General features: G+C 54.4%; 1 protein-coding gene across 1 annotated transcript in view; it reads left to right on the plus strand.

The window, feature by feature from the left end:
• Positions 1-24939, plus strand: part of CACNA2D4 (calcium voltage-gated channel auxiliary subunit alpha2delta 4) — a 70263-nt gene that overhangs the window by 16461 nt on the left and 28863 nt on the right. The window contains exons 13-26 of the mRNA XM_044940920.2: positions 619-752; positions 1789-1851; positions 2608-2688; positions 3189-3263; positions 3888-3974; positions 4495-4566; positions 9799-9860; positions 10935-11002; positions 11440-11485; positions 11570-11667; positions 13027-13120; positions 18527-18622; positions 19581-19708; positions 22821-22901. Of these exons, the coding sequence (XP_044796855.2) occupies positions 619-752; positions 1789-1851; positions 2608-2688; positions 3189-3263; positions 3888-3974; positions 4495-4566; positions 9799-9860; positions 10935-11002; positions 11440-11485; positions 11570-11667; positions 13027-13120; positions 18527-18622; positions 19581-19708; positions 22821-22901 (1185 nt within the window). The remainder of the gene's footprint in view (positions 1-618; positions 753-1788; positions 1852-2607; positions 2689-3188; positions 3264-3887; positions 3975-4494; positions 4567-9798; positions 9861-10934; positions 11003-11439; positions 11486-11569; positions 11668-13026; positions 13121-18526; positions 18623-19580; positions 19709-22820; positions 22902-24939) is intronic.

Below are 24939 nucleotides of genomic sequence, written 5' to 3' on the forward strand. Positions count from 1 at the left end.
GGGATGGGGGGCAGGCGGTGAGGAGTTCCAATATAAAATCAAAAATTAAATTTTGAAGAATGCTATATACTTGAAACTAACACAGCCTATCCCTTTTCCAGTGGATCTTCCCGACCCAGGAATCAAACCGGGGTCTCCCACATTGCAGGCAGATTCTTTACCAACTGAGCTATCAGCGAAGACATAAATCAACTAGACTCCAATATAAAATAAAAAATTAAAAGACGCGGGACAGAGCTGTCTGCCATGGGGTGCACCCCTGCAGGACAGCCCTTCGGGGGGTGAGGGGCAGGCTTGTGCCCTGAGTTGAGGCCTTGCTGCTCCCAGGGCAACTCTAGATCTTGAGGGGGTGGGGGTTCTCCCAAGTCCAGGCAGGGCCAGGCCTTCATGTCCTGGGCATCACTGCCCCAGGAGAGGGTGGCCTCGGGAAAAGCAGTGCCCAGTGCCTGCCCCAGGAGAGGGCGGCCTCGGGAGAAGCAGCACCCAGTGCCTGCCCCAGGAGAGGGTGGCCTCGGGAGAAGCAGCGCCCAGTGCCTGACCCAGGGCAGCTCCCAGCCAAGAGCTGTCAGCAGCTGGGGGTGTGCTCCTCGCGTCCACGGCCACCCTCTGCCCCACCAGGCTACTACACGCAGATCTCCACACTGGCAGATGCCCAGGAGAACGTGATGGAATACCTGCATGTGCTTAGCCGGCCCATGGTCATCAACCACGACCACGACATCACCTGGACCGAAGCCTACATAGATAGCAAGGTGGGGCCCCAGGGAGCAAGCGGGTGCTCCTGGGTTGGGGAGGGGTGGGCAGAGCACCTCCTGGGAAAGCATTGTGGAGTGACCTCCCCACCAGGGGCCGCCCCCCGTTGGACAGAGACTTCAGACTGTCCCTCCTCCATGGTGCTTGCCTGCCTCCCTGTCCTCTCCCACCCACTCCAGGAAGAAAGGGGACTGACCAGTGGTTCAGACACTGCAGCTTAAGCCAGCATCCTTCCTTGGACCCCGGTGTCCAATGAGACTCTTGTAGATCCCTCCCATGTAGGACCAAACTTGGAAGGTAGACGGTCAGATGAAATGTCTAGGAAAGGGACAGTCCTGATGCTCCTCAAACTCCATCATGAACACAGACCCCCATGTCAGGTTGGGATTAAGAGAGACCTGGGAACAGTGGCTTCCATAGGAGGGACATGTGTTTCCCTCTCCCGTACAAGAAGCCTGGAGGTGGACAACGAGCTCCCTGGCCCCTCCCGCTGCCCTTTCCTGTGCCATCCCTGGGGTCCACCTTGTGCAAGCGGCTACAGGGGCTCAGAATGGTGGCAGCCACATTCAAGGCTTCTGGTGGAGGAGGGGAGGGGCGCACACCCCATCTCTAAGGGAAATGTCTGCAGAATCTTACCGGACATTTAACCTGGCATCTCAGTGGCCAGAACTTGTGCCCCGGTGGCTCCTCGGTGTGGCTTCTTGCTGTCTGAGCCTTTGTTCCTGGGCTCGTGCACGGATGGACCTGTCCTGTGGGTGTGCCTGCCTCCTTGGCGTGGCTGAGACAAGAGGCCTGGGCGAACGGGTTCAGGGCAGGACCATGGGCTCAGGGCTCTGAGACCCGCCCTGGCTCAGGGCTTTGCTTGCTGTGGTCTGCCCCAGCCCCCCTCCAGCCCCCTCCCCTCTGGCCTTTCTGCCAACTCTCCTCCTCATTCAGAGAAGGAAAGCCTCCTTGGGGGGCAGTCATGGTGACTTGGGTCCCCATCTGCAGACTCTGTCCTATCACCCGCCACCCCTGACAGTTCTCCACCCGCAGGCACAGAGCCTGGCGCTGCTGACCACTGTGGCCATGCCTGTCTTCAGCAAGAAGAATGAGACGGTGAGTGGCCGCTCATGAGCAGCTGCCCAGGTTAGAGCTGGGGCCACCGGCCAGCATCCTTAGACGTGGGGTTCTTGACACGGCCTCAGGGTCACCATGGGCGGGTGTAAACACAGGTTCCAGGCCCTGTGCCCAGGAACCCACGTCTCTGGGTTGGGAGGGGCCGGTGGGATCCTCACTTCCAGAAGCTGCTCTGTGATTCTGCTCACCCAGCAGGTGCTGGCCAGCTGCTCTGGACATGGGACCCTGCCTGGGGATCCTGGGCCAGAGGGGTCACCTGCCTGGCGTCCAGCAAAGCCACACTGACCCTGCGGGTGTGGGCAGGCTTTGACTTATCTGTTAAGGCTCTGGTGGGGAAGTTTGAGAGCCTCCCCTCCTCCGTCTGGCCGGAAAAACTTTCCTTACGGGCCCTGTGTGCGTCACAGCCCCCCAGCCCTCAGATTAGGGTCCCCCCAGATCCCAGTACTTCAGCCTCTGCTGTGAAGGCTGATTATTCATTCAACTCTGTATTTCATTTAAATATTACAACTTCAGTGTTAATACAGGACAGTAATCTTCCCAGCGTGACGTTACTCCTGGGGTCTCTTCTGCTAGGTTCTAGGTTTTTATTCCAGGATCTCAGCCTAAACTCTAACTGCAGAGCAAGGACCGCCTGAGGTGCAAGTGGCTTCTTCTTGTGGGTCTGGGAGGGCTGGGGGTCCAGCCTGGCCTCACACGTAGGAAGCCGGGTCCCCTGACACCGGCGTTTCCTTCCAGCGGTCCCACGGCATCCTCCTGGGCGTAGTGGGCTCTGATGTGGCCCTGAGGGAGCTGATGAAGCTGGCGCCCCGGTACAAGGTGAGCCTGGATCAGCCCCCGAGTGGGGTCACAGGCCCCCCAGGAGCCACTTCAGCAGGCTCAGGAGACTCCCTGCAGACAGCGTGGCTGAGACCAGAGCTGGGACGGGGTCTGCATTCCTCCTCCTAATGCCCCTTCCCCAGACACTCCACCCCTGACATGCCACCCCCATTCCCCCACCCAGACATGCCCCCAGAGACCCTGACATCCTGCCTTCCTGTCCCACACCCAGACACTCCCCCAGACACCACTCCCCACATCCTGCCTTCCTGTCCCACACCCACACATGCCCCCCAGACATCCCCACACATACACACCCTCGATGTGCAGGCACAGAGCAGAGGGGACGGAGGCTGGGGCCCCTGGGATCCTTGGCCACATTAGCTGCGTCCTGCTCTGTGGTCTCTGGCACTTCTCCCCATCCTGGTCCTCCTCCCTGCCCAGTCCCAGTCTTCCTGCACAAAGACCCCCTGATGCCCCCTCGATCCCTGTCTCCCCAGCTCGGGGTGCATGGCTATGCCTTTCTGAACACCAACAACGGCTACATCCTCTCACATCCTGACCTCCGACCTCTGGTAGGTGCCAACCCTATTTGCCTTGAGGTCTTAACTGTATGGGATTTGGGGGTAGTTCATGTGTGTGTGTTCAGTCATGTCTGACTCTCTGCGACCACATGGACTGTAGCCCGCCAGGCTCCTCTGTCCATGGGATTCTCCAGGCAAGAATACTGGAGTGGGTAGTCATGCCCTCTTCCAGGGGATCTTCCTGACTCAGGGTTCGAACTTGGGTCTTCCAAATTCTGGGCAGCTGCTTTACCATCTGAGCTGCCATACCCAGATTTGGGGGTAGTTTGTAGAAACGGTTGAAACAGTGAATGGGTTCCATTTAAGAACCCAATATAAGGGCATCCCTGGTGGTCCTGTAGTAAAAGTCACAGGGAGACAGATTTCTGCTCTGGATGAGGGAGAACTTTCTAACAATTAGAGTCCCAAACCAGGACAAGCTCCTCGTCAAAGGAGCTCTCCCTCCGAGGCCTGGAGCCATCCATCACGAATGCTAGCCAGGGCCCCTCTGCCTCAGGTGAAGGAATGGCCGAGATGCTCTGGTTTATGGCTCTGCCCCACAGGCCTTCTGGAAGGGCTGGGCTTGAGCAGGGCCTTGTGTTAACCTCGTGTCTCTCCCCTGCCCGGCCCACTCAGTACCGAGAGGGGAAGAAACTGAAGCCCAAGCCCAACTACAACAGCGTGGACCTCTCGGAAGTGGAGTGGGAGGACCAGGCCGGAATGGTGAGTGCCGCAGGGGGAGAGGGAGGGTGGCTGGACGGCGGGGCCCGGGGATGAGGTGTGCGTAGGCGCTGAGCTCACCCCACTCCCTTGGTGGAGACTTTCTGGGCCCAAAGCAGAAGTGGTGCTGCTAACAGATGGTTCTCCCTATCGCCCCAGAGAGATAACAGCTACTCCCTCCGAGGTTGAAGGAGCTTGTGTCTGTAGCCGCAGAGGTTGGGTTCAGGCGCCTGTAGGCCAGCCTTGTTGTCAGGAGCTCCTCCTGGAGGAACTTGTGTCTGGAGAGTCGGCCACAGTGTCCCTCGCTCATCAGCCCACTGGGAGCCTTATCTTGGTGAATTCTAGAATTCCAGCTAAGGGGAATAGAGCCCTAGAAGCAGATCTCTTTTCCCACCCAGGCTCTTCTCGCAGGGGAAAGGAGAAAACCAAGCGTGTTCCCAGGGTTGACCTCTAAGCTGAGGCTCAGAGCCTCCACATTCCAGTGTGTGCCAAGCAACTGATTTTGTTTTCTTTCTCCTCGAAGCTGAGAACAGCCATGATCAACGGGGAGACTGGGTCTCTCTCCATGGACGTGAAAGTCCCGCTGGACAGAGGGGTAAGCGCTCCAGGAAAAGGCTGAGGTCTGGTCCCAGGATGTGGCATCCTGGTTAATTAAGGTTGGTGGTGTTGACAAGGGACCTGGCTGAAGCAGAGTGTAAATCTTGAGAACTTGCTGGAGCCTGGAGGGCCCGAGTGAGGGACCCAGCCCAGCCGGCATCAGCCCCACGGAACTTTGGCCAGGGAGTGACCCCTCTCCAGGGCTTGCCTCTCAGGGGCCTAGGGTGAAGCAGCAGCAAGCCCAGCCCTTCACGGGTCTTCTTTCTGCCTTGCGTGGATGCTAAGTTGCTCAGTTGTATCTGACTCTTTGCGACCTTCCCAGACAAGAATACTGGGAGTGGGTTGCCACACCTTCCTCCAGGGAATCTTCCCAACCCGGGAGTCAAACCTGCGTCTCTTACATCTCCTACATTGGCAGGTGGGTTCTTTACCACCAGCATCACCTGGGAAGCCCTCTTTCTGCCTTACCTGCCTGCTATGTGGCCCTTTTGTTGTTTATGGTGGAAAGGGGGAAGGTGTTAGTCGCTCAGTCGTGTTCAACTCTTTGCAATCCTATGGACTGTAGCCTTCCAGGCTCCCCTGTCCATGGAATTCTCCAGGCAAGAATACTGGAGTGGGTTGTCGTTCCCTTCTCCAGGGGATCTTCCCAATCCAGGGATCAAACCCAGGTCTCCTGCTTTGCAGGCAGATTCTTTACTGTTTGAGACACCAGGGAAGCCTCTGGAAACAGGGAAAGTGACAGTTAATTTTGCAAACTGTTAGCAGCTCTTGTAAAGCATGTCATCTGTGAAGAAGTTGAAAATTACTGCTGTTCCTCAGAGCTGATTTTCAGGAATGGGTCTACCCAGCGATGCCTTCCTGTCCCCACAGACTCACTTGTCACTTACAAGGGATGGATTCCTCTTTCCGTGTAAAAGGCCCCACTGGCTGGCACTGACTCTGCATTGTCCCTTGACATATTTACAAATGTCACCTCTTCCCTCCCACTACCGCTGCCCTTTCGCCTCCGAGGGAAGAACATGGGCATCCGTCGGCAACGATTAGACCCAGGTTCTTTCACAGACACGGACTTTCCTGGAAGCCAAACACAGAAGCCCTGGGAAGGAAAGTAACTCTCTACATTCCTTTTAGATGTGCAGGCTGGTTCTCACTGGGACCTGCGTCAGTTCTTTGGCCTCTGCCTATTGTTTTCAAGCTCTGGACTGAGAGGGCCTCCCTCGGGCAGGCCGGTCAGCATCTCTGATGACCCCTCAGGCCCAGCAGGTCCTTCTCGTGAGCCAGAAAAGGCAGGGATGGCTTCCAGGCACCTCCACCCTTATCTCAACCAGACCCCCACTCACAGGCGTTGGGGTGCTCCTACCTCAAAAAAAGGGGAAATAAAGACAGTTTCAAATAGAGGAGATCAAAGTTCATCCCTAAGAGAAATACTTAAGGAAATTCCTCAGGCAGAAGAAAAATGACACAGATGGAAACTTAGATCAACACAAAGAAAAATGAGCAGCATTGGAAACAATGAATGCATGGGTTAGGATAAGATTTCATTCGTTCTTTTAACTTCTCAAAAAGACAACTGTTTAAAGGGAAAATGTTGATGTTGTGTTGTGGGGTTTGTAATGTGAGCAAGTGTAAGATAACAGCCGCACGGAGGGAAGTTACCCCATTGCATTAACACACGGAAGAAACCAGCACGTGGCTACCCCAAAGCATGCTGAACACACTTGACAAATATTCATTGGAAGCAGAAGGAAACATCCGCAATCTGATTAAGAAAAAACTGTGTTTGGAAAAGTTCACTTCCAGTGGTGAATGACTGAACACTGTCTGAGACTGTGAACTTGGTAAGGTGTCTGGTTTCACCACTTGCGTTCAACATTGACGGGGGCCTGGAGAGAACCTGTCTTTGTCATAAGGCCAGGAAACAAAATAAAAGCCATGAACAGTAGAGAGGAGAGAGTAAAGCTATCTTCGTTCACAGCAAGATAATTGTTCACATAGAAAATCCCCCAAATTTGCAAAACAGCTGCTGGAACTAATAGATAAATTTAGCCAGTTCACAGAACACAGAGTCACTGTTATAAAAATCAATTATACTTTTATATATAGCCAGAAACATTTGCAAAATGAAAATACTTTTAAGTTCCAATTTCCACAGCACAAAGAATATAAAATAGGAATAAATCTTACATATATGACCTCTACACTGAAAGCTACATAACACTGCAGAAAGCATGTCAAATAAAAAATTAAATAAATAGGAACGTATAACCATGTTTATGGATTGTAAGATCAATACTCCTAAGATGTCTATTCTCCCAAAATTAACCTATAGATTCACCACAATCCCAATAAAAAAATCTAACAGACTTCTAGACATAGAAGAAGGTGATTTTAAAATTTATATGAATATGCAGTATCTCCTTCAGTCCATTCTGAAGGAGATCAGCCCTGGGATTTCTTTGGAAGGAATGATGCTAAAGCTGAAACTCCAGTACTTTGGCCACCTCATGCGAAGAGTTGACTCATTGGAAAAGACTCTGATGCTGGGAGGGATTGGGGGCAGGAGGAGAAGGGGACGACAGAGGATGAGATGGCTGGATGGCACCACTGACTCAATGGACGTGAGTCTGAGTGAACTCCGGGAGTTGGTGATGGACAGGGAGGCCTGGCGTGCTACGATTCATGTGGTCGCAAAGAGTCGGACATGACTGAGCGACTGATCTGATGAATATGCAAAAGACCTAACCTGGCCAAAACTATGTTGAAAAAGGACAAATTCTTTTTGTTGAATGAGATGGATGATTCACAGTATCTGATTTCAAAGCTTACTTCAAAGCTGCAGTAACCAAGCAGAGTGGTATTGACATGTGAATAGACAAATGGATCCATGGAACAGAGACTACAAAAATAAAGCACACAGAAAAACACACAAGTCGCCAGCATATTTTCGATAAAGACACCTTGGCAAATCAATGGAGAAAGGAAAGACTTTTCAACAAATGGTGCTGGAACAATTGAATAAATGTATCAAAAGTCACTGAGATATACTCATACCATACACAAAAATTAATTTGAATGCCGCTCAATTACAAAGCTCTCAACGTAAAAGCTAAAACTATAAGGCTTCTAGAAGAAAATGCAGATGAAAAATCTTTACAACCTGAGGTTATGTAGTTTTCTTTGACAAAATACCAAAGGCATTAAACATAAAATAACATTTGAAAAATCGAATTTCATCAAAAAACAGTTCTGTTCATCCGGAGACACAATTAAGAAAATGAAAATCCAGACACAGACTGTGTCCAGACCATAAAGAACTTCTCCAGATTACTAACAAAAAGTCTAACAATGTAATTTTAAAAATGTGGGCAAGACACTTTAGCAGACCTTTTAGAAATGAAGAGACATGACCAACAAGCCCACGAAAAGCCCAACCAGCAACTTTGTCAGGGAAATGCAAATTAAAACTACTTCCATACCCTCTAACATAACTACAATTTGAAAGACCAATAATTCTGGCAAAGATGTGGAGAAATTGGAGTTCATGCATTGCTCGTGGAAGTATAACAAAATAACTTGTGGAAGTTGGCAGTGTTTTATAAAGGCAAACATAATTTGCATATTTTGCAAAGGAATTCCTTCCCTGGTACTTACCAAGAGAAATGAAGACACACGTCCACAAGAAGAACGCTCACAGCGGCTTTATTCAAAGCAGCCCTAAACTGGAAACACCCCGGATGGCCACGCACGGAGGGCAAGCCTAGCAGTACACCGTGGTTTGCCCTCCTTGAAGTACTTACTCCTCGGAGGGAAAGGAACAGAGCACTGATGCCTCGACAACACGAGTGGGTCTCAGGGACACTCTGTGGAGCAGAAGAAGTGGCCGCGAAAGGGCTCGTGCTGTGAGAACAGCAAACCGAAGCTGTGGGGATGGAGGTCAGGGCAGAGCTCGCCCAGGAAGGCAGGGGCTGACCGAGAGAAGGCAGAGCGAGCTCAGGGGCTGCACACAATCCCTATCTCAACCCAGGAGGTAATCCCACAGCAGCATGCATTTATCAAAACTGCTGAAATGATACATCTAGATGTGCGCATTTCAACTTTTTATTCAATTTAAAAAAAGAGAAAGAAAAAAAATGTCAATGCTCCCCAGTTTCAGACTCAAACTAGCCCCCCTTGGAGCCCCATTAGTGCCCTGGCTGGCCCCCAGCTGCCCCCATGGCTCTCAGACCCCCCACCCAACTGGGAGAGGGTCTGCCTGAAGCAGAGGGGGCCAGAGGGCATCAGGCAGGATGAGGCCCGAGCTGGGAACTGTCCTTTCTTGTTTGGTCCACGGCTGGTTTCCTATTGAAACAAACCTTTTTTGCTACCTTCTCGCTCTGCGTCCCATCCAACATCTTACTCCACTTTCCAACCCAGAAGAAAAGCCTGAAAAAAGTCAAAGGGGATAAGGACAACCCCATGGCCGAGTGCAGCGTGCGGCTTTCCCAGAGGCATCCAAGTGTGTGCAGATGGCACAGCCTACGGGGCACCGGAGCCCAAGTCAACCTTGCCCTTCCCGCCCACTATAAACACCCTCACCACCTCCCAGCAGCCCACTGGGGATGCTCTGATTTACAAACGGAAATGCGATGCCCAAGAACGTGAGGCAAGCTCACCAGCCCGCGAGTGACCAGCGGGGCTTAGACCAGGGCTGTATGATGCCTGTGCCTGTCTTAGCCACAGTGCACACCCCCCGATGCCCTGACTTGTGCAAATTCAACTCAACTTCAACATGGCAGCTTTGAAAGGAAAGAGAAGCTGTGAAAGGCAGCAAGGCCTGGAGGGGTCTGGACTCAAGAGGCGAGCGGTTCCTGGTGGGATGTACAAGTGTGAGCTCAGCCAGCAGCCTGTGCTGGTCCCCCCCTGCCCACCGGCCAGCACAGGGGCCACCAGCCAGCCAGGCTTTCTAGGTTTCCATTTCTGTTAACTGACAGTAACTGAGATTTCAAATTTCCATTCCTGGGTGGTACACGTGGTAACTCATGGCCCCACAGGGACAGTGCATTCTGGACTATGGCCCTCAGTCAGGCACACCTTCCCTAGGGCTGCAGTGTCCCGGTGGGAAAAGGCCTTGGGAGGGACAAGGCCTTGGGAGGGACGGGCGGGGCGGGGCACCAGGCAGCACATGGGGAGGGAGGGAGCGGTGGTTGGCACTCCCTCCCCAGCTGGCACACTTCCCTGGTGCCTCTTTCAGAAGCGAGTTCTTTTCTTGACCAACGACTACTTCTTCACGGACATCAGTGACACACCTTTCAGGTGAGGGGCCTGGATCTTACTTGCGGGGGCTAGGGGCGGGGTACAATGTCAGGGCCAACCGCTCAGGTGGGACTTTCAGGTCTGGGACTGGATTCGCTCATAAGTAGTTGGCAATTTTGTGATAACAGAAAAAGACCCAGGTCTGCACTCGGGAAAACTGAGGTCTATACCTGCTTTGCTGGGTGACTCGGTGTTGCAGTATGGCCCAGTGTTCAGGGCCAGGAGCTAAACTAAGCTGGAATCCCAGCTCCGCCACTCATAGGCTGTGTGATCTTAGGCAAGTTACTTAACTGCTCTATGCCTCAGATGTCTCATCTAGAAAATGGGGGGTGATAATAATAGCTGCTTCCCTGCACTATTGAGAGAATTATTAACAAATGTCATGATCTACCCGGAGGTCTTAAAGCCATGCAATTGTAAGGAGTTGTAAGATGAAAGGTAAGCCTTGAAGGTCTCTCAGTTTCCCTCCCATTATATAAGTGTTCAGCTTAGCATCACACGTGCACAGAGCAAATGCCCCTATTCCTGAATTCCCCATCACTCGATGGAGGGTGGTCCCCAGTCCCGACTAGTCCCTACAGGAACTTGTGACATTGTGTCCAGGTCCTTCCTTCCCTACTCGGGATTCCTGAGATGGGGCCCAGGCGCTAGGGCCCTATAAACCCCCTAGGTGGTTCAGGTATCAGCCAAGCCTCAAAAGATGATCTTCCGGGAGGGAGAGGAAGGCGAGGAGGGATTCTCCAGGCGGGAGGGGCCTCCCTGACCACGGAACATGTGGGACCCTGAGACCCTTCTCCATCCTCGGAGCCCCCAAGAGGTCCAGGGTGAATCCAACAGAACGGGAGTGGAGGGGGCCTTGCCCTCTCTTGTCCAGGTCCTTCTCAGGAAAGACGCTGATGACATAGCAGAAGTCTTTGCCAGGGTTCGGGGAAGGAGGCACTCAGAGCCAGGGCGGGGTGGGGGTGGCAGGTTATATTCACTGTCATGGGCTATGTGCTTGGAGGGTCCGAGGTTGGGGGGCAGCAGGCCAGGCCCCAGCTGACCTCTAGCCTGTGTCCTCTGCTCTGCCTGCAGCTTGGGGGTGGTGCTGTCCCGAGGTCACGGAGAATACATCCTCCTGGGGAACACGTCAGTGGAAGAAGGTGGGTCGGCCAGTACCCAGGACCTCTGCACAGTTCTGAGGAAAACTAGGTTCTCTGGGGACACAGGGCAGGGCCAACCCAGCTGGGACTCTGTGGGCCGGGCTGTGCTGCCAGAGGGGCCTGTGAGTCCCGGTGCAGGCCTCTGTGCTGAGGGTGTGGCCCCGGACACACACGGCCCTGGGCTCAGCTGGGCACGATGAAGCCAGGCAAGCCAAGGCTTCCTCAAGGGTGATCCCAGGGGGCAGGGTGCGGACAGGAGGTGTTGGGATGGAAGGCATTTAGAGAGCAACATGACCATGACACCATTGGGCTCCATGCTGAGCCCACCACCTCTGCCCGAGAACCCGCCAGGATGCGGCTGGCCCTCCCTGCCCCTGAAGCTGCTTTTAGAGCACTGGGTCTGTGAGCCCCGGACCGAGCACGGATTCTGCTTTCAGGCCTGCACGACCTGCTTCACCCAGACCTGAGTCTGGCCGGCGACTGGTGAGGACCCGGGGGCTGGCGTAGTGCAGAGTGGGGATGGGGGGCAGAGGGGACTCTGGGTAATGGGCTCTGCCGGGTTTCCAGGATCTACTGCATCACGGACATCGACCCAGAGCACCGCAAGCTGAGCCAGCTGGAGGCCGTGGTGCGCTTCCTGACCCAGGAGGACCCCGCTCTGGAGTGTGAGTGTCCCCTGGCCCGAGCTCAGGACTCCGCGGGGACGGAGGGCTGGGTGGAGGCTGGAGTGCCGTGCTTGCAGAGCTCACAAATGTCTCAGGGAGACTAGAGAGACCCCCCGGAACGAGAGGACACAGCCAGCCCCCCCGGGCCACACCAGTGACAAGGACTGTGAGACCTGCAAGGGCACGGGTGTGTTCCCGTGGCAGGGACTAAGGTCCCTTTAAGCCTCTGTCCCCCAGGCACTGTTAAAGGCCCACAGTGATGGGCCTGGCCTGCCCATCAGGTTTGTCCCCGTCACCCAGTAGGGCCCCCCGACCCCGCTCCTTAGCCAGCAGGCAAGGTAAGGCTCCCTCAAGGCATCATCTCCTGCAGCCTGTGATCTGTGAGTGTTCCCTTAGCTGGGTCCAGGTAACCCCAAGTCCCTGCATGAATGCAGGGCCACCCTCCACTGGGTCCCACTTCTTCCTCTTCAGAAGGAGGTGTGGATCATCCTGTCACATCAGTGTCCCCCCAAGAGAAGTCCCCACCTCCCATGCCATCCCGACAAGGCCTCATTCATTCATTCATTCGTTCATTCCACTCTCAAGTCTGTGCCAGACACGTTCTCCAGCCAGCCAGGCAGGGTGAGGGGGGTGGTGTTCATCAGTGAAGCTCCTGATGACTGCAGACCAGGCCATGCAATCACAGAGTCTGTGGTTGGGGGGAGAAGCCAGGTGATGGGACCAGCACTTGAGTGGATGTAGGCTAGTCATTGCAGGGGTGATGAGGCCATGAGTAGGTATTGTGTGGGGAAGGGGGGCCCTCATCAGGGGCATCACTCAAGCTGCAGGTAAAAGGACCCGCCTCATGGCAGTCCTCTGGGGCCATGAGAACTCGGGGTCGTAAAGGGGGCTGCCCGTCTCTGGGCAAGTGTAAGTGCCAGATTGCATGCCATCCACAGGGTGTCCGTTGTGTGGATTTCACCTCAATAAACATCAATAAGTGTTTTAGAGAAAGGAAGGGAGAGAAAGGGCCACCCAGGCAAAGACAGGGCGGAAGCATCAGACCAGGTATGCAGAGTCCCCAAGGCCAGTTTCTGGGGAGAGAGAGGCAGGGGCAGCTGGCAGGCAAGCCTCCTGATTTCACGGAGCCTGAGGGCTGGAGAGGCCTGGGAATCGCTGAGTTCTGCCCACACGCTGGGGCAGAGGACATGGCTTCCTGGCCTCTGGAGACGACCTCCTCCAGCAGAAAGCAGGGGCTCTGAGTGTTCCAGACCTTCTCTGAGGCACCTCTAGACCCTGAGGGTCAGGGCTCCTGGGCAGGGGGTGGGCGCCCACATCATCGCGGGGGAGTAAGCGGATGGTCTCCGGACTTTGCCCCAGGTGACGAGGAGCTGCTGCAGGAGGCGCTGTTTGACGCGGTGGTCACGGCCCCCATGGAGGCATACTGGACGGCACTGGCCCTCAACAGCTCCGAGTAAGTCCTGGTGCAGCTGGATCCTACCCCTGGAGTCCCTGGGTCAAGGCAGGGCCTCCCATGACCTGGTGGGTGGCTCAGGAGACCATCCAGGCCTTTGGCCTAAGAAGAGGGGAGGGTGGGAAGACGTGGGGGGTCACACTCATAGACGTGGGAAGATGGCAACCCTCACAGCCCCCCGGGACAGCAGGGACTTGGCAAAGCTTCCACTGAGGAAACACCCACACCACACCCTGTAGCCCAGTTCCCAGAACCCCTCCCTTGGTGCCAGACTCCAACTGGAAGGGGCAGGGGGGACAAGCATCAGCCCAACTGCCCCCGAACAGCACAGCTCAAGCCTTTGGGGCCCGTTTTCAGCAGGTGAGATTGAGGCTGCATGTGGTACAAATGTGACCTTGGTGAGTCCTCTCTCCCTCTGCTCCTCTTCACCTGGGGCTCTGGTGTCTCACGGGAAGGTGGAAAGAAGAGACAGACGTGAGTGTGTGAGTGCACACATGAGTACCAGGAGGGGGGTTGGGCACTGCTGAGCTGAAGGACGCAGGGGCCACACCTGTTCTTGAACAGGAAGAGTCAACATTCACATCCCAGCAATGTCAGATCTCTCCTAGACATTTAATAATCAGTGCTTCTGCTTGAAAACACCAACAGAATCTTACAGGAACAAGCACTTAATTAAAAAAGCAAGACGTGGAACAGTACATGATGATATGCTCCCGTTTCTGTTAAAGGGGCAGAAACATAAAAGGTAGGGGGAATGTGTACATATATAAATCTATGGAAGACTGTGTAGGAAACAGTCCTCACTGGCTGCTCCGGGTAAAAGCACAGACAACTGACCCCAGGACGGAGGGATTTTCTCTATATAATTTTTGGTACCATGTTGAGTCCATGTGAATATGTGTGCATGCTCAGTCGCTCCGTTGTGTCCTACTCTGCAACCCCATGGACTGTAGCCCACCAGGCTCCTTTGTCCTTGGGATTCTTTAGACAAGAATAACTGGAGTGAGTTGCCACGCCCTTCTCCAGGAGATCTTCCTGACCCGGGGATCGAGCCCCCATCTCCTGTATTGGCAGGCAGATTCTTTACCATCTGAGCCACCTGGGAAGCCCTGTGTTATCTATTCAAAATTAAATGAAACTAAAGAATGAAGAATACGGTGGGCCAGCACTGCTCCAAGTTCTTAGTGTACATGAAGCCATTTGATCCTCATAACAACCTGACAAATAGATCCTATCATTATCCCCATTTTACAGATGAAACCAAGGCCGAGTGAGATAAGCAACTTGCCCAAGGTCCTCTGCCTCATTAGTGGCAGAGCCAGAGTCAAAACTAGGCAGCCGGTTTTCAGAGTCTGGACTCTTGGCCCCCTGCACTGTCCTGCCTTCTACCATGGGGGTGGGTCATTGGGTTTGGTGAGAAGAGTCACAGTCTTTATGTTTCCAAGTTCAGAAATTAGCTGATGTTTTTAATGTCGGGGGGACATTGAGGAGCAAATATTCTTGACCAGGGAGTACGTCAGGAAAGATGACCTGGGGTAATCAAAAGAGCATGGTTGCTGCTGCTACTGCTGCTAAGTCACTTCAGTCGTGTCCAACTCTGTGCAACCCCATGGACTGAAGCCCACCAGGCTCCTCCATCCATGGGATTTTCCAGGCAAGAGTACTGGAGTGGGGTGCCATTGCCTTCTCCTGGCAGAAAAACAGAGACATGGATGAATGGAATGGAATTGAGAGCCCAGAATTATGTGGATAACTCCTACTTGACAAAGAAGCAAATAATATACACTGGAGAAAGGATAGTCTCTTTAACAAATAGTGTCGGGAAAACCGGATCGCCACACACAAAAAGAGAAAGAAAGAAAAGAAAAGAAATTATAGACCACTGTCTCACACCATAAACAAAAATCAACTTAGAATGCATTAAAGATTTAAATATAAGACCTGGAACCATAAAACTCCTAGAAGAAAACATAGGCAGTGTGCTTCTTAACGTCAGTCTTTTAAAAAAATAATAATGGTATTTATTTATTTATTTTTGGATAAGCTGAGTCTTTACTGCTGTGCAGGCTTTTCTCTGGCTGCGGAGAGCGGGGCCTACTCCCTATTTATGGTCCTCGGGGCTTCTCACTGTGGTGACTTCTCTTTTGTAGTGCTCTAGGGTGCTCGGGCTTCAGTAGTTGTGGCTCCCAGGCTCTAGAGCACAGACTCAACAGCTGTGGAACCCGGGCTTAGTTGCCCCACAGATTGTGGAAACTTCCTGGATTGGGGATCAAACCCGTGTCTCCTGGACTGGCAGACGGATTCTTTACCACTGAGTCACCAGGGAAGCCCAGACATCAGTCTTGACAAGATCTTCCTAGATCTGTCTCTGCAGGCAAGCACAACAAAAGCAAAACCCGACAAGTGGGATTGCATCAAACTCCATATAGAAACATGTGCATGCATGTGCCGACATATCTATGCTTACATATTTTTAATGGAAGAATAAACAAGCAAGCAAAAAGCTTACTACTAAGAAGAAGGAAGGAGCAGAGGGATGGAGACAGAACAGATTCTTCTGAACGTGTCTTACTTTGCATATTTGACTCTGGGACTGTGTAAATCATGTCATTATAAAATGAAATTAAATTTAAAAAATAAACTCTGAAAATTTGAAAGCAAGTGAAACAAACCTGGCTGTGAATCAATAACCACACAGCAGGGACTTCTGTCGAGGGACTTGAAAGCACAGAACTGTAAACTCTAAACAAATGAAAATCTTAAAAACGGTGTTCCATAAGCACATTTCTAGACACTATATTTATTGGCACTGTTATTCCAAACTACATGGATAAGCAGAGCAAATAGTGTCATTAATGTTGTTAGGAACAAGATTTTCAACCGACGAGAAAAGAGGCACAAATATTTTTAAGCTGTTTTTTTGATGTGGACCATTTTTAAAGTCTTTATTGAATTTGTTACAATATCGCTTCTGGTTTTTGTGTTTTGGTTTTTTGGCCCCGGGGCATGCAGGATCTTAGCTCTCTGACTAGAGATCAAACCTGCAGCCCTTGCACTGGAAGATGAATTTTAACCACTGGACCATCAGGGAAGCCCCACGGTGCAGATTTTTTAAATCAAAGAAGTTTAGATGGAGCATTAAATATAGACTGGAAATATCAATGAACTCACGATGTATTTTCCCTGAAAGAAACAAAGAGGAGATCCTTGTCCACTGAAAGGGCCAACCTCAATGAGCACCCCAGACCCAACCACGTGGAGTTTCAGTGTCCACTCTAAGAAGCCCTCGCTGAAATGAGCCAGTGACCCCTGGAGAAGTGTCTGCTTCCAGGACCGGGGCAGGAGGTGGACAGAATGAGCCGGGGGCATCTCGTCATCCCAAGTGCAAGTCAGTAAAGACTAAGGAGGTTGTGCTCACAGGACATTGGAGACAAACTGAAGAGGCTCTCACCGGCCAGACGAGGGGCAGGCGGACAGCACGAGTGGACCCACCAGGTGAGAGGCAGCAGATGTGGTAGCAGCAGCTGTGGATCAGAGCACAATGAACACGTTAAAATCCTGGGTTCACTGTAATACTGAAAAAAAAGATCTCGGTCATCTTTGGAAGATGGCTATTATCAGAGAGACAAGCGATAACAAGTGTTTGTGAGGATGTGGAGAAAAGGAAACCGTTGTGCACAGTGAGTGGGAATGTAAACTGATTTTGCCGCTATGGAAAACAATGCAGAGGCTCCTCCAGAAATTTAAACAGCACTATCACATGATCCAGCAACCCCACTGCTGGGCGTTTATCCAAAGGAAGCAAAGACAGGCCACTGGGGAGATGTCCACACGCGCCTGTCCGCTGCCGTGCTGTTCACAGCAGCCAAGACATGGAAACAGCCTCAGCGTCCACTGGTGGATGAACGGACAAAGAGGACATGTGGCATATGTACTCAACGGACTATCACTCGGCCTGGAAAAAGAAGGGAATCTTGCCATTTGCAATGACATGGATGAACCCAGAGGGCATTATGTTAAATGAAATAAGCCAGACAGAGGCACGTGAATACTGTGTAGTATCACTTACATGTGGAATCTTTTTTAAAAAGGTAACTAACTCAGAAACAGTGAAAAAGTGATTGCTGGGGGCTGGAGGGATGGTGGGGGAGGAGACGGGGGAAGGGGACAGACCTCGTAAGATGAATAGGGGCTGAGGGTGGTGATTCTACTCAGAACCCTGGGTTTTGTGACTGAGATGAGCAAAGAAAGTGGAACATAAGTGTTCACACACGCACACACATACATACACACACGCACACACACATACACACATGCACACACATACACACATGCACACACATACACACACACATAAACACACACATACACACACACACATAAAAACATACACACATGCACACACATACATACACGCACATACGCGCACACACATACATACACACACACATAAAAACACACACATACACGTACACAAACATACACACATGCATACATACACACGCACACGCACGCACACACATATACGCGCGCGCACACACACACCTGCGCACACACGCACACATGTGCATGCACACACATACACACATGCACGCACACACATACGCACGCACACACATACACACACACGCACATACACACACACACATACACACGCACAATGGAGGGAATCCTTTCACAATATATACGTGTATCAAATCACCATGACACATGCTTAAACTACCTTAAAATGTTATGTTAGTTATAGGTTATTAAAGCTGAAATCTGGGACTTCCCTGGTGATCCAGTTATTAAGACTCCACACTTCCAAGGCAGGGGACGTGGGTTAGAACCCTTGTTGATCTAGGATCCCATGTGCTGCACAGTGTGGCCAAAAAATAAAAGGTAAATTTTTAAAAAACAGCTGAAATTTTAAAAAAAAGTGACGACTTCCCGTGTGGCGTGGTCCCCATAGGGCCACTCTGGGCCTGTGAGAAGGCTCAGGGCCCTCCAGCCCGCAGGCCCTCCCCAGATCTTGTTGGTTTGCCCGGACTTCTCTGGGTAGACGTGGAAGTCTGCTCCTCCCCAGTCTCAGGAATAAGGCAAATATGTGAAATCGGCTTCATGGGACATGGTGCTGAGCATGTGCTGGAAACGAGGAGTTACTTTCCTTAAGTCCTGGGGTTAAAACCTCTCTTCCTGAGTTCCTTCTGTCTGCTAGAGTCAACCGCTGCCCCAAAGCTGAGTGCACGCAGCGGACAGAAGCCCAGGGGGCCCCGAGCAAGGAGGGGTCTCACAACAGCAAAAGCCGGTACCCAGCAGCCCCCGAGAGATCGACCGCAGGACCTGGCTCTGGGAGGGGCCTGTGGGTCCTCCCCGGCACCTGCCCTGGCCCAGCGTGATGCCACCTGCTTTGTCTGCCCACAGCGAGTCCAAGCAAGTGGTGGACATGGCCTTCCTGGGCACCCGGGCCGGCCTCCTCAGAAGCAGCTTGTTCGTGGGCTCCGAGAAGGTCTCTGACAAGTGAGTCCCGCCGGGCACCGGGAGCAGAGTCCCTGGGGGTGTCACTGTGGTTAGTGAGCAGCCTGACGCTGGACTCCAGGAGTGGGGGGGAAGAAGGGTTGGGGCTGACATACTGGGGAGCCAGAGAAACCTGCCCCCTACCCAGGCTCAGACCACCCTGGACAGGTCCCCAGCAGAGGAGGGAGACGTCACCCCAAGAGGGGAGCAGACGTGGGCCCCCACTGGGATGCATCTCTGAGTGACCGGCTGGATCTGGTCGTGCCATCCTTGTTAACCACATTCCCCCTGCCCTGAGCCCACGATTCTGCCTCCCACTCCCACCCCAGGTTGACCAGGCAATGTCCAAAAGACGTTTCTGTTGTCACAGCTCGGGGAGAGGGGCTTGCTACCGGCAGCCAGTGGGTAGAGACCAGGGGTGTAGCCATGCACCCTGCAGTGCAGGGGGTGGCCCGTGATGGTGTCCGCCCCAAACGTCCATGGTGCTGAGTCTGAGGAGCCCACTGCTGGCAAAGCCTGAACTCCAGGAGAATCCCACCCAAACTGAGACCACCCCGCCAGCATGTCGTAAAGAGCAGAGACGGACACGAATGAGCCCCCCTGCGACTGTACGGTTTCCTCCCGCAGACATGCTAATTACCCAACAGAGGAATCAGGGTGTTTATCCAGAAGAAACACAAGCAGTTTACAGGGCGATGAAGGCCTTTCATTAGGCAGAAACCCTGCTCTTCCCGCGCTGTGCCTGCTGATGCACCAGCATCTGATTCTGGAAAAGGCGGGAATTGCCAGGAAGCGTCGTCTGGGACAATGCCCGCCTAGGGGCTAATCCTTCCTGCCTACACCTCCACCAAGGCAGAGGGGAGTCACTCCCCTGGCCCGGCGATGGTGACCTTGTAAGAACAAGAAGATAGGGAAGACCGTGCTCGGATCTAGGGGACGTGCCAGGTCTTTCTCCTTGCAGGAGGTTCCTGACTCCGGCAGATGAAGACAGCATGTTCACCCTGGACCACTTCCCTCTGTGGTACCGCCAGGCTGCAGAGCATCCTCCCGGCAGCATGGTCTTCAACCTCCGCTCGGCAGAAGGACCAGGTAAGCCATGTCCAGATATCCATGGCCAGGGCATCCCCCCTCCCGCCAGGGATACAAGATAACCATCCAGATCTCCGGGTCCCCTCCTCACTGGCCTCCACCCATGCCCAGGGTGGGTCATTTCATTCCTTGGTCAGCAGTCAACAGTGCCATTTAAAAGCTAGAACAAAGGAGAGAGGTTTGACCCAAAAGTCAGAAAGGGCTGGATTCCAGCCCAGATTCTGCATAGGGGGCTATTGGGACAGTTGGCCTCTAAGAATTTTCTATTTCTAAACTTCTGAGTGTTTCTGACAGATGCTCATACCATGAAAGAAACAAACTTTATTCCATAGTGGGGACGAGAGGGCTGGGCTGTCGACGTCTCCCAGGAGGGCAACCCTGAGCCCCAGCCAGCCCCTCAGCCACTCCCGGTAATAACAGGGTGCCTCCCGGCTGCCAGATCACCGAGGGCTGAAGGGCCTGAGGAGGGTGGTGAATGGGCCTCAGGCCCCAGCTAGCACAGGCCTGCTCATCCAACGGCTGCAGGCGTGGGTTCAGAGCTGCAGCCTCCAACCTCTAACCCAGCCCCCACTGCAAGAGATGGCCCAGAAAAGAAGCCAAGCAGCTTCAACAGAGCCCCAAGCAAGCCTCACAATGTTCAGGACAGACTGGACCCCGGAAGCACAAATGCTCACTCTCTTGATTCCCAATTGAAGAGCCTGTGGTCCAGAGAGGGTCCACGAGTCCCCTCTGGGGCTCTGACCCTGCACAGTGAGCGAGAGGGACCGGAAGTATCCACGTCCACTAGGCCGAGTGAGCCAAGGGGGCAGGAGAGGAGAAAAGGGGAGGAAGGCGGCTGGGGGTCAACTTGAAGTGGAGGCTTGTCCTCCCTCCAAGGTGCCTGTCCACCACCACCACCACCACAACCACCCTCAGGCAGCCCAGCGAGAGCCGCCCCCACTGAGCTGGGGCGGGGGAGGCCCAGGCCCCTCCCACGGCCGCCCTCCAGATGCCTTCCCATCCGTCCTCCCATCGCGTTACTGTATGCTTATCCGCGCGTAGCTCATCTGGCGTGCACGGCCTCTTCTTGCACAGGGAGAGTCTGAGGCTCACCAGGACCACACAGTCGGGGGAGGGGGCACAGGGCCAAGGTCTCACTGCACCTCACTGTGCATACGGCGGTGGTGGGGCAGGAGGCAGGCTGTGACCCCAGCGAGCACCCATGAGAGGCCCCTTCCCTCGTGGAGCCCAGGCCTCAGGGGCACCTCCTCCTTCCCATGTGTCTAGAGCAGGAGGTCCGTGAGGTCCTCAGAGGTTCTGGGGCGGCACCCTGTCCACCCCCCAAGGATGACAGGCTCCCTCCTGTCCATACTGTCACCAGAATGGACCTCCTGGTAGCTTTGGGGGGCAGGGGACAGGAGGGCGGTGGGCAGAGCAGAGTGCACGGCGAGGAGGGAGGGTTGGGGACCAGCAAGGGGACCCTCATACATTCCCCACCCCCCACTGCAGACAGAGAAAACAACCTGTATAATGGGTGAACCTGAGAAGGCGAGTGGGGTTCAGCTGCAGGGCGAGGGGAGGCCCGCCTCCCCAGGCTGACTCTCAACCCTCCGCCTAACCCTGGGGTGAGCCCTGCCCGAGCTGAGCTATCTCTTGCAGTTGGTGCTAAGACTGCCAGCACGGAGCAGGGTCTCGCCAGAGCTCTGGTGGCTCAGGCCTGTGGCCTCCGTGCCCACAGCCCCCTTTCTGGGGCCAGCCCCAGGCCCGGCCTCCACCCCCTGGTAGCTGGCTTATGCAGCCAGGTGTGGGGCTGGGTAGCTGCCCGATGACACAGATGCTAAGACCCCCAACATCCCCAGAGACCGTGTCATCAGGGCCCCACCCCATACGTGGGTGTCCCTTCCAAGCCTGTGAAACACACACAGGGAGTCTGTCCTGGAAGCAGCCTGCATCCGGGGTAGCCTGCGGGGGTCACTCCATCAGTATCCTCCAGACATTTCTAGAAGCAAGCAGGGGAAGCCGGCTTCCGTTTTAGAGAAAAGGAGGGAGAGAAACAGCCACCCATGCAGAGACATGTGTTCCCTTGGGTCTTCATCATAGCGAATTCCTAGACCCCAGGACCACCTTCCATAGAGTCAGTTCCTAGAATCAGAGTTATTTTCCGTTTCTGTGAGATACTTGGTCCCAGCAAGGTGCGACGGGTGGTGCTGGCCTGGAAACAGCAAATAGGAGAAACCAGTGGTAGATTTAAGTTTCCTCACGGCTGGCACTGGGAGTCTCAGGACCTATTTGTTTCAAGCAGCGTCTGATGAAAGACATTCTAACAGGAGAGCACGTGAGAAAACCGTACCACTTTCTCGGGAATCTTAGTGAGGAACTTGACCCCGTGGACAAGAGCGCCCTGAAAAGCAGGTCCAGGGACGTGAAGTCCAGGAGCCGCGGGTGCGCTCGTCCACAGCCCTCAGCGCGGAAGCTCTGTGCGGATGCAGAGCTCGAGCTGGGTGCCGCGCCTGGCAGCCTGGCTCTCCTCGGAGCCGGGGAGGCACCTCCAGGCGGGCCCCGGAGCCTGGCCGAGTCCCCAGAGCACAGCTGCCAAGCGGGCGGTGACGTGGAGGCCCCCAGGGCTTATGGGGGCTCTGTGGATGTGTCAGACGCCAGCCGGCCTTCTGGGCCCCATGCAGCCCTGGCATCTGGCTTCCCGAAGGGGCTGTCATTGTTGCCTTGACCCCCGTGACTGATGAAGGACAACCCAGGGTCAGCCAGCACCTTGTCCGGGAACACACCCCGTCTCCCACTCAATAGGGTGCTGAGATGCCACGCGAGTCCCTGGGTGGGCACCAGCGGGCAGCTGCAGGCAGGCCAGTCTGCAGTCGGGGACCTGGCGATGCTACACCATCCAGAGGGGCAGGGACTACCTGGCAGCTTCAGAGCTGCACGGAGAGGTGGGCGGCACCCCGCCTTTAGGGCGCATGTAGGAGACACTCGACAAAGACCAGAGGTGGGTGGTACCAGGCAGCCCCCTGGAAGCCCCCCACTCGCTCGGGGAACATGGTGTTTACTGTTGTCCCCAGCCCGCCCCACCTTCGGCTCCTCCTCAGGTCCTGAAAATGTGACTTGGCAATTTTTCCCCCAGAAAGTCCGAATGAGCCTGCGGTGGTGACGGTGAGCACAGCCGTAGCCGTGAGCGTGGACAACAGAACGGCCATCGCTGCAGGTAGGGGCTGCCCCGGGGCTGCAAGGCCGGGCGGCGGGGAGACAGAGTCGAGAGCAAGGCTCAGGTGTTGCAGGAGGCCCTGCGTGTGGTCTGCAAGGCCCCAGTCTGTACAGATGAAATGTGGGGCCAGTTAGTGAGGGGAGTCTTCCTGAGTCACTCTGTTTATAAAACCGTGACACCTCAGATCTAACAGTATTCATGCATAAAGTAAAGCCCAGACAGGTGAAGAGATCTGCTCGAGGTCACCCAGGACAGAGACCACCCAGACCTCCTTCCCACCTTCTGCATGCTTCTCCTGCCTCCACTGTCCACCAAAGGGAAGAGGGGGCTTATGACTCGGACCCTGAAGTCTGAGCCCCTACGCAAGCCCAGTGTTCCCGTGCCAGTTCTCATCCAGCCCTGGGGTGATCGGGTTTGGTTCCATTTTACAGATGAGGAAACTGAGACCCAGAAACATTGCTTGCCCAAAGCCTCACGGCTAATAGTTAATGAACTAGAATTTGAGCTCAGATCACCTCTTGAAGGCGTGGGATCACAACCCTGTGTTGCCATTGGAGACAAAATCTGTGAGAGCGCCCAGGGAGACTCGCAGGCTGCCCCAACTTCTTGGAGCCTAGGAAGGCCCTTGGCTCCTTTGATAGTTGTCTGAGAGCCATGAGGCCTGTGTGATGAGGGTCCTGCATCCAATCTCCACGGCTCAGACCTGCCAGGTTCTTGGGGTCTCACCACTGTGAGTGCTGGGGTTGGGCACCTCCTTATGGGGGACTCAGCAGCTGCTGGGGGCCAGCACTGGGGGTCGGGACCCTCACGTCTTCTCCCCCAGGCTGGGTGCAGGGTGCAGCGCAGGCAGGAGCCACCAGGCAGGCAGGCTGCCCGCCTCAGCGAGGGGGTACCGTGCCGCCCACGTCTGGATGAAGCGGGAGCAAGTGGCTGGGTCTGGTTGCTCAGCACCCTCGTTCACAAATATGTGTGTCACAGGTGTCCTGAGGCTGTGCAGCAGGGCATGCGGGAGGGACTCGCTCTGTCCCTTTCTGTCCTTCACCTGGGCTGCTGATCCCAGGGCCCAGAGACCATCCCGGGGCCCTGGCTGAGTCTGTGGCCCACCTGCCCCCCTCTATGACGTGGTCATCTCAGCTCCCGCACACCTGAACGCCCGGTGAAGGGAAGGCACGGGGGGTCAGGCTGCTGGCTGTGCTCTCCTGCTCTCTCCAATTATTTGATATCATTTTTAACTCAGTGCTGAATTAGAGCTGGGAGGGGTTGCCATGGAAACCGTGTCCGGGTGCCTGTGGTTTAACTCGCTGCAGACAATCGCTCCGACGCTCCAGAGGAGGGAGGGCACGGATGCGATCGGACGGGGCTGGGGCACTAGAGACCTTTCTCCCTCGATTATATTTCTTTCAGTCTCCTTTTGTAATTTCCTCTTCCTGGCCTGTGGCTCAGCCTCCCTGAGCCCTTGAATGCTGTCCTGGCGGCTCCTTCCCTTGTGTACACATGAGCGTGTGTTGATAGGCGGGCCGCACGCCCCATGTCTGTGCAGGGGAGGAGGAAGGACAGCCTCAAGGCCCAGCCGAGGGCCAGGCAGGTGGACGAGGAGGGATCCTTTGACCGCTAAGCAGCTGCTTCGCAAGAGTTTATGCAAAATTTCTGGGACTGTACCGTTCTGATCAGGACCCACTATCAAGTCTCTGTGAGTGCCAGGCCTGCTTGGGGAATATCGAGAGCCTCATCTGCGGCTGCCATCAGCTGCAGCTGTGTCCCCAGCACAGCGGCTGTGGTCGGAGGATCTCTGTCTAGAGCTGCGCCTGCGTGAGCCCAGCAGGCCTTCAGACCTCATGCGCCCAGAACAGCGCACCTGTGTGTTACCCACACCTGTGCAGGCTGTGGGGGCCTGTCCTCTGCCCCCACAAGCACCAGTCTCCCAGTTCTGCTGTACCCATCAGGGTTACAGGGGGACACCTCCCCCTGGTTACCCCAACCCAGGCAGAGGTCCAGCTGGGACCTCCCCCAGTTACCCCCCCTACCCAGGAAGGGCTCC

This window comes from Bubalus bubalis, chromosome 4 (assembly GCF_019923935.1).
Source record: "Bubalus bubalis isolate 160015118507 breed Murrah chromosome 4, NDDB_SH_1, whole genome shotgun sequence".
NCBI classification, from domain to species: domain Eukaryota; kingdom Metazoa; phylum Chordata; class Mammalia; order Artiodactyla; family Bovidae; genus Bubalus; species Bubalus bubalis.